This window comes from Myodes glareolus, chromosome X (genome assembly GCF_982192425.1).
Source record: "Myodes glareolus chromosome X, mMyoGla1.1, whole genome shotgun sequence".
Lineage (NCBI taxonomy): Eukaryota > Metazoa > Chordata > Mammalia > Rodentia > Cricetidae > Myodes > Myodes glareolus.
The window spans coordinates 109,993,152-110,002,912 of record NC_142053.1 but is presented as its reverse complement, the minus strand read 5'-3'; the positions used below and the strand labels follow the sequence as shown (position 1 = coordinate 110,002,912).

At 43.0% G+C, this 9,761-nt stretch overlaps 1 protein-coding gene and 1 pseudogene across 2 annotated transcripts in view; both read right to left on the bottom strand.

Annotated features, from left to right (window-relative positions):
- The window catches only part of Prps2 (phosphoribosyl pyrophosphate synthetase 2), a 36,847-nt gene that overhangs the window by 11,156 nt on the left and 15,930 nt on the right, over positions 1–9,761 (bottom strand). For both annotated transcript variants that reach the window (XM_048446241.3, XM_048446242.3), the window contains exons 3-4: positions 7,887–7,985; positions 6,295–6,419 (exon numbers count right to left, since the gene is read on the bottom strand). In XM_048446241.3, the coding sequence (XP_048302198.1) occupies positions 6,295–6,419; positions 7,887–7,985 (224 nt within the window). The remainder of the gene's footprint in view (positions 1–6,294; positions 6,420–7,886; positions 7,986–9,761) is intronic.
- Positions 6,861–6,982, bottom strand: LOC125408163 (small nucleolar RNA SNORA70; annotated as a pseudogene).

Genomic DNA, 9,761 nt, shown 5'->3' with positions numbered 1-9,761 from the left:
TGAAGGCAGGCAAAAAATTTTGCCCCATAATCATCTGCAAGTATATACTACATACATGCCAATTTCATGTTAAACCTTTTAAACTCGGATTAGGGAAAGGAGGTCTCTCAGAACATGAGACAGCATTTTTGCTTTTGTTTTGTTTTTGTTTTTCAAAAAAAAAGATACTTGAGCAGATTATGTAAAATGTAGATACCAAATAATTCGCATTTATTTTGAGGAACAGGAAGGGCCCTGGTCCGCAGCACAGCAAAGGGAGACACTACCATTTGTGGCTCAAGTTCTAAGTCCATGACGTCGAGACTTAATCCCCCTGCAAACAGGCAGGTAGACAGGCACAGAGGCCAGAGAAAGAAGGGTGAGCTATGTTGCTCTTGGCACTGAGGCACATGGACATCTGACCTGGGTAGAGCTCCAGGCCCATCAGGTACTTGCTGGCTCATGTAGCATAAGAGAAAGGGATAGATTCTGGCCTCAAATCCCCTGGGTCACTCTAATAGTATCATTTCCTGAGACAGCTGCATGGACCTAATTCCATATGCACTCTGGAGACTCAACATACGCTTCTCCTAATTGAGGTTAATACCAAATCACACAGAAGTCTTAGATGGGAAGAAAATAGACATTATGTTTGATAGGTGCATGGATGTGGGAAGGTCAGAGGTTGGTGCTGTCACTCTCCACCTTATCACTGCACATAGGGTCTCTCAGTGAACCTGGAGTTAGTTCACTGTTTTGGTTAGACTGCCTGACCAGCAAAGCCTTGGAATCTGTGTGTCTCTGCTTCATTAGTGTTAGAGACATGCACTGCCACACCTAAGCGCTTCTATTGATGCTGGGGATACACATTCAGGGCAACATGCTTAGACAGCGAGCACTCTGCTCACTGAGCAATCTCTCCATGTACACATTATTATTTAAAGGTTATTCATTAATAGAATGGGTGTGAGTGCAGGTATGCACTGACCACTCTATGCCCGTGGAAGCCAGAGGACAACTCTTGTAAGTTGTGGATTCTGAGGATTGAACTTGGGTCATTAGGCTTGTGTGGCAAGCATTTTGATCTGCTGAGCCATTTCACTACTATTGCCAGGTTCATATATGTGATTTTGATTTCTTTTTGTCATATATATCCACTCTTTTCTCTTTGCGTGTGCATATGAATTCTCAGGACATCTAATACACTAAATTATTCCTACTTGTGGCCCTAATGTTATAAGATAGTTATATATTTTTTTCTTTCCAGCTCTTAAATTTTTATAGCACAAGAGCAAAGAGCATATTCAGAAAAATTTATATATTAAGAAACCAGTTCCATTCACTTCCCACATCACTTTATAGTTAGCTGCTATATATATACATATATACATACATATACATGTATATATATATATATATTTACTATAGGGTTGCTTCTTTCTTATTGGTCTATGTTCCTCATCAATTCAATTAAGCTTCAAAGACTACCCAATAGTGACCTCCTGTGGCAAGACAAAGCTTTACTTGAAAAGATTTGGCCCCAAAGTTTTCTCTAAAACATCAGCCTTAGATTTCCCAGATAAACAATATTTTCTCTAGTGACATGACTTTTTGCATTAAGCCAAAGAAACCAAAGCTATCTGCTGTATATATCACATACTACTTGCCAGGGTGTTCCAGCAGGACTGTCAGTTGGAGAATACCTCATTCCAAAATAGGACGAGGACAAAGACATACAGAAGACACTTGAGGTAAAGAAAAAGAGGTGACACAAATTCCAAATGTGTACCCCTAAAAAGTTGGTCTTTCCCAGCAGAGGGAGCAGGGGTGGCTAGAAGAGAGCGCTCCTAGGAGTCATAAGCAAAAGAGCATTTTAAACTTGGTCACTTACTTACTCTGGTCTAGTCTCTGTCTGTCTGTCTGTCTGCCTGCCTGCCTGCCTGCCTGCCTGCCTGCCTGTCTCTCTGTATGTGTGATGCAGTGTATATACACTTCTGTGTTGTAGGTACATATGTCTAGAGGCTAGAGAAAGCCACCAAATTTCTTGCACTGTCAGTTCCTACCTTACATTTTGAGGCAGGGTCTCTCACTGAACCTGGAGCTCGACTGGCAATCAGCAAGGGCCAGTGATCATTCTGTCTCTACCCCCCTCACATGCTAAGGTTACAGGGGCTATGCCTGGCTTTAGGGAACTTCAATGCAGGTCATTATGCTTGAGCAGAAAGAGCGCTTTACCCGCTGTGCATCTCCAAAGTCCTCTCCTGTGATTTTTCAAAGTAGGATCTAGCAAGTAGATAGAGGAACTTGGCATATAAAAAAAGATGTTGTTTCAAACCAGTAGAGGGAGGATGGGTGTTTTAATAGTTCTTGAATGACTAGATAGCTGGTGGAGGAGAGGAGGAATTGGACTTTTATTTTACTTTTTATTCCCCAATAAATGTCAAACGCAAGAAAAATCAGAACATTAAAAGAGAAAAAAGAGGTCTTTAAAATATCTAAAATCGCAAGAGAAGAAAAATTTTAGGAGAAAGCCAAGTGCTTCATAAGTCTAGAAGCCAGAATGTGAAGAAAGCAGAAATGTAAGATGGCTTTCCAGGTTCTTCAGGGAATAAGAATATAAAAGAGGGAGGACATTAAAATTCTGAGAAAATGTCTGAGACTCTCATGAAAAGCAGAGCTGGGATTTCCTACCTTTGCCAATCCACAGGTCAGAGTCTCCACAAGACAACACCAGCTCTCATGGAAAACCCATCATACCAGAAAGGATGCCTGCCCTCGCGCCTAACAACCTGAGCTCACGGGAAGAAATACCACGGGTAACCTGCCTGATATGTTAAATGAAACTAATAACATGCTATGTGAGCAGAGCTGGGTACCAAGATACTGGCAGCCATACTGGATAATGCCATCTAAAATATCATTTCTGAAAGACCCACTTTTGGCATTGTCCACCAAAACTCAAATGGCTTGCCCCTTTGGATTGGTAGTTCTATTTCTAAGAGTCTACCTTACTTTGACAAGTATGTAAAAGGTCAAAGCAAGTCTGCTGCCTCTGGACTACACAAACTACAGCGCTTATGTATGAGTGAGTGGCAAGAAATCACAGGAATGAGGATACACACACACACACACACACACACACACACACACACACACACGGGACTATTACATAGCTATAAGAACAACCATGTAACTGAATGCAGGCAGTATTACCCCCGGGAATAGTTTCTTGCACTGAATAGAATGGAGAAGGAATATTACGACCCAGCATTTATTTATGCATGCTCCCTGACCAAGAACACAATGTGACTAGCTGCTTTATGCTCCTGCTGCCACCCTGGCCATAATAGGCTGGACCTGCAAATCACGAGCCAGAATAGATCCCTCCTCCCTTACAAAATGATCAAGAACCTCTGTTACATAACCATGAGATTACTATTAAAACACAGCAAGGGCGTCTTTTAAAAATCTCGGTGGCGAAGTGTGCACAGCATCTCCGCTACTTTGACTGGTGCTCAAACACCCAACAGAAAAGAACACAGAGAGGAGAGGAGAGGCTTCACTTCGGCTCATTGTTTGAGGAAATGAAGCCCGTCATGGCGGGCAGTGGCTGGTAAGAGGCAGCTTCTTGGTGGCAGGAGCAGGTGGCTCATATTTGCCACATCTTAGGGAAACAGGAAGCAGAGAATCAAGAAGAAGCTGATCGGGGCTATAAACGACAGGGCCCACCCCACAGTGACCCACTTCTAGCCACACTGCACCTCGCCAAGCAGCTGCGGAGCAAGTGTGCAGACACAGGAGGCTGTGGGAACCGTTCCATGCTCAAACCGTAGCGCATTATCAGCTGTGTTTGTGAAAAAGGGGCGATCTGTGTTTGAACACTACCCTAACACTGGAAAGAACAGCAGTGCTTAGCAAAGCTGAGTCACTTTTTGTACTATTCTTTCAATTTATTTTAATTTTTTTTTACTACTGTGGGCTTGTGTGCGTGTACGTGTGTATGTGTGTGCATGTACGTGTTTGTGTGTGTGTGTGTGTGTGTGTGTGTGTGTGTGTGTGTGTGTGTGAACATGTATAAATACCAGGGCACAAGTGTGGCCATCAAATAGTAAGTTGTAGAAGTCAGGTCTCTCCTCCTACCACGAGGCTCCCAGGTGTCAAACTCTGGCAGTCAGGCGTCGATGCAAGTACCTTTAGCTGCTGGGCCATCCCCCTTGCCCCTACTTCAATTTGTCTTTCTGAAAGCATGAATGCTATTTCTGTCTGTATATAGAGATAGTTGTGATAAGAAAAAGGAAAAGGCCAAAAGAACTCTAGGGAATCTACTATTCTTTAGACTTACTTGGACCAAAGTTCTATTTTGTTCTTAATGCTAGACAAAATGGTCAGTCACTGTATGATCAATTGATATGAAAATGTCTCTGAGTGCAGTCCCATGCAGGTGAACTGGTACAGCTAGGGGCTGAGTCAGGGACATGGCTGGCAACTGCCAATGGGCATGGGATTTCCTCTTGATGTGATAGAGGTATCCTAGGGATGGATAATGGTGAGAATTGCACAAATCAGAGCATATACTGCAAACCACTTAGCTTTACACTTATAGGGGGAGCTATAGGCATATGAATTACAACCTGCACCTGATATTATAACCCAAGGTATCTAGTACTCCTGGACCCTTCAGCCTAGGAGGGATCTGATAAATGTGAATAGATAGTCTACCTCGTGACTTTGTGAAGCTTCCATAGCAACTGCAAACATTTCCAGGAGAAATGACGCTGCAAAGACACTCACGCTGTTAAAAAGACCCGAGCAAACCTCAATGTATTGACCAAGGTCACAATTGTGCCCATCATGTTCTGGGCACCAAACCCAACCCATGCCTAGCTGGGGGTTAGCTACCTTAACTGCTGCTGACTTTTATGTATCTCCTTCCTGTGCAGAGGCACTTCCAGGCACTGTCAGTGCTCCCTCTCCAGTTACCGGCCCTCTTTCCTTCTTCTCTTCTGTGCAGGGAACCAAAGTGGCTACTGGACACCAGCTGAGAGCACAATTGTGCTCTGCTGAGAATCAGGGCCTCCGCTGTACTGGATGGGCCTTGAGACCGCTTTGTAGGCCATTCCTAAGTTTCTAAGTGTCATTCTAGGTCTGCAGCTGGGCTGTAGGTGGATGAAGATATCAACACTGGGGAGAAGCCGCATGCGTGTGTGTGCATGTGTGTGTGTGCGTGCGTGTGTATGCCCTTTCCCATCTCAGTACTACCCGCCAGACCACCAGAGTACAGCTCCCAGCACCGTCTGTAGGCAGGCAGGCTTTAGCTATTTCCCATTCTTGTTGCGCCACATACATACATTTCTTTGGAATTTTATTTTGGGCTCTATTCTGGCTACTCTAGTCATGTGCTGGTGTTTAGAAGAGACATACATAGATTTAATCTACATGGGAAATAGAAAGAGACAAGATCTCCTGGATAAATTGGGAGCATGGGGACTTTGAGGGAGGGTTGAAGGGGAGGGGAGAGACAGGGAATGGAGCAAAGAAAAATGTAGAGCTCAACAAAAATCAATAAAAAAAGGACTAATTCAGTCAATTGTATTAATTAAATCCCTTTTTATATAGAGTATATATGTGTTCGTTTTATTTTCATGAATGCTGTGAAATGCAGAGAGAGTGATGGGCTTCTGTGCTAAAGGCAAAGCCTAAGGCCTACTTAGTGGCTCATTTATAGGATAGAGTGTTATATAATGAAAAGCAAGCCTCCTGGGAAAAGGGATATAGCTCAATGGTACTTGCTTACCATCTATGAGGCACTGAGTACTATCTATTCTCAGCAACACACACACACACACACACACACACACACACACAGAGAGAGAGAGAGAGAGAGAGAGAGAGAGAGAGAGCAAGAGAGTGAGAGAAAGCGCTTTTATAAAGCGTTCTTCATGTAGCTTTGTGTGGTGTGTACACATATAAGGAGGTCTCAGGTTAATGTCAGGAATGTTCCTTGATTGTTCTTTTATCTTATTCATTGAGGCAGTGTCTCTCAATTAAAGCCCAAGCCAGTCAGACAGCTCTGGGGATTCCGCTCTCTCTGCATTCCAAGGCAGAACTCAGAGGCAGATCATTAAGCACACCCAGCATTTATATAAGTTCTGCAGACTCAACTCCAGCCCTCAAGCTTGCAGGGCAATAGCTTAAGCCGTGAGCTATGTCTCCAGTACACAAAACAGGCCTTCTCACTGAAGACATAGAGAAATACAGAAAGCAGGAAAGCAGCGGGTAAAGACAGAGATCTGCATGGGATCTCTTGCGTGGTACCTTTTGGCTCCTCCAGCATCTGGGGAAACAATGATACAGTTTCTCCATTCAGTGATGTTCTCCCGAATCCACTGAAGAACTGCAGGTTCTGCATATAAATTATCCACAGGGATATCAAAGAATCCCTAAGGAGAGAAATCAATGTCACTTTGCAGGTTTGTTTTCTGAATGACTATGAGGTTTATTAGAATACATGGTTGGTGGGGTCAGTGGTTCAGCACAGTGGAAACCCTCAGGAGGACAGAGCCTATCCTATGTCTGAAGGACCATGACTGGAGATGTATTTGGCCCACATTCATTGGGGAAAAGCTGCTTCTCAGCTACTATGCCTTCCAATTCATCTGTATTAAACTTGGTGAAGTCTTTGAGATGTGGATTTTCCAGCAGTCAGGGACCTTGAACTTGCCCCTGTGCAGGGTCTCAACCACGCTCCTTTTTCTGCAGGTTGGTACAGATCAACAAGATGGCCTGGCTACTGCGCCCTGGTGCTGCTCAAACGTGTTCCATATACCTATCTGAAGCCTAGAGACAGTGTGAGAAAGGAGACATGACGATCTAGCAGAAAATTCTGTTTCTGAGGTCTATTAGAGAAACCCTCACAAGCAGCATCCCAAGTAGGCTGCTATTTGTTGCCACTGCACACCAGGCCCCATGAGGAAAGGAACATAGTCAGAATAATTGGATAAAGGTTTTTTAAAAGGAAAAAATATCTTTTTAAAAGATAACTGCCATCTCTAAATAATATTTGAATTATTTATCTGAAAGTTACCTTTACATAACCCTCTCCCTTTGGCTAATTGCAACAGAATTAAATCTAATGATAGAGATGTTACAAGCCATCTTTCGGTCCATCGCTTTTCTGGGCATGCTCTGATATTTATGTGATGGCCAGTGCACCAAGGGAAAGAACAGCACTGCAGGGCAGAGGGGAATGCAGGTGGCTTTTTGTCGTTGCCCTTGTCCTAGCAGTTACCACAAATCAGATACTTCACATTCATTGCATCCCACTGTGAAATGTGACCTGTTCTAATGACAGACGAAGGAAGGTATGAAAAAATGAAACATGTGTATGGCAGAACTGGGAAGATGGCCGTACAAGCGTCATGTCCTGAATTGGAATCCCCAGAAACGAGAAAACAGCTGGCCATGATAGTGCATATTCTGTAGCAGCAGTGCTGGGGAAGCAGAGGCGGGGAGATCCCCCGGAGCTCATTGGCTAGCCAATCTGAATTGATGAGCTCTGGGTTCAGGGAGAGATCCTGCCATAAAAACAAGATGGAGAGTGATCGTGGAGGACATTGGGTGTTGACCCCCTGCCTTCATGTGTGTGTGCACACAAGTGTACACCAATATACACAATGCATACTACAATGCTGTCATTTAACTATCTTACAGACGTTTAGATGGAATCACAAAGCACATGAAAGGAATTCCTTGCTCCTCCAAGATAAGTTGGAGGCAAGGTGTGATAGGGATGGCGGCCTCAACAGGAAAGACAAACAGCCCAGAGAATGGCTGTGCAGACTCAAATCTTTCAAAGTCAGTTGCAGAGAGTTAGGGCCTGACAGTGGGCAGAAAGACAATGCTGGTACCTGGATCTGAGAGGCATGCAGGTCCATGGTGATGATGTGATCGGCCCCAGCAACTGACAGCATGTTGGCCACAAGCTTAGCAGAAATTGGAGCACGACTCTAAAAAATAGAAGCAGGCATTTAATATCAGAAAAAGATGGAAACTGTTAGAGTCCTTTTGCAAAGATAACCATGAGGAAATCAAATGGATGGTTTGAAATGGATGTAACCACTAAGGAGAATTACAAGTTATGGCAACCAAAGATATATTCAACACATTGCATTTGGTTACTAAATATTGACCATTGGTTGTTTCTGAGCCTGGATCTTATATAGCCCAGGTTGATCTCCAGCTCACTTATGCAACCAAGGATGACCATGATCAAGGCATGTGCTACCATGCTCAGTTTCTGTGGTAGTGGGGCTGGGACCCAAGGTTTCCTGTAGCCCAGGCAAGCACTCTACCATCTAAACTACATCTCCAGCCTCATAGACCCTACTATGAGGTTATGCTCCTGACACTACAGTAGAACACAAATATCTAAGGAATAAAGTCAAACTGAATGCACTTGACAATAGTTTCTATAATTCAAATAGTAAGGAAGCATGAGGAGGTTCAACAAGATGGCTTAAGAGATCACTTTAAAGGGAAGGCCAGCCAATGATAGGATAAGAGTGTTCTAGAAGGAAACAATGAAATATATGAAGTCTCCCAAGCTAAAACGCCATCAAATAGCTTATCCAAGGCCCCAAAGTCCAGTTATGAAAGAAGTACCATGCCCTGAGAGATGAAAGCTAACCCGACTACAAATTCAGCAGCAGCAACAACAACAAACAAAAAACGCTTGTAGGGTATTGATAATTCAAGGTTCAGAGAAACAAGTTCATTGTTACCACTGTCTTTATGCCCTTTCTAAAGTTATCTAACTTCTTTATAGCTTTAGTTTCCACATCATAAATCATGGGCAATGAAAATGTCCACATCAAAGCAACCAGAGAGTCCACACAGATATCATTAGACATAGTCCAGACATGACGTAGGTGGAGATAGTTATTAACAACATTGCATGCCCATACACAAACCACAAAAAAGAAAATACAACCTGAAAATTATATGAAAATGTTAATGTTATGTTTATTTCCTTTCAAACACAATTCTGTCATTTCAGAAAGAACTACATATCCCCTTATAATAAAATATATTTATAAAATTTATACACTTATAAGTATAATCAATAAATATTAATAGTATACAGTCAATGTTATTAATACATAAACATACTCATTTATATATTAATTTTATATTAAATACACACAGACACACACACACACACACACACACACACACACACACACACACACACACACACAGAATCAGAGGAAACACCCCTAACATTAACAACAGATTTTCTGGAAAGTGAAACGACGGGGAAGGCTTTCCTGTTTTCCATTTTCTGAGATGGACTCTGTAGGAGCCCTCGATGTGCTGGAGTATGCTTTGTACAACCAGCCGGGCTCGAACTCACAGAAATCCACCTGAAGCTGCCTCCAGAGCGCTGAGGCCAGAGGGGGAGTGTTTTTCTTGAAAGATTTTAAAATTAATTTTAGGTGTGTGGGTTTTTTTTTGCCTGTATGTATGCATGCACTGCCCTCAGAGGCCAGAAGAGGGTGTTCGATCCCCTGGAACTAGAGTTCCAGATACCCCCCAGATACCCGTGACCCACCATGTGTGTGCTGGTCCTCTGGAACGGCAGCCTGTGCTCCTTATCATGACCTCCTCTATCCAGCATCTCTTCTTCTTACTTTCAAAATATGGGTTTTGGTTTGTTTTGATTTAGTCTTCTCTATACTAACTATACATCATTACTTACATTCTTTTTTGCTTGTTTGTTTTTT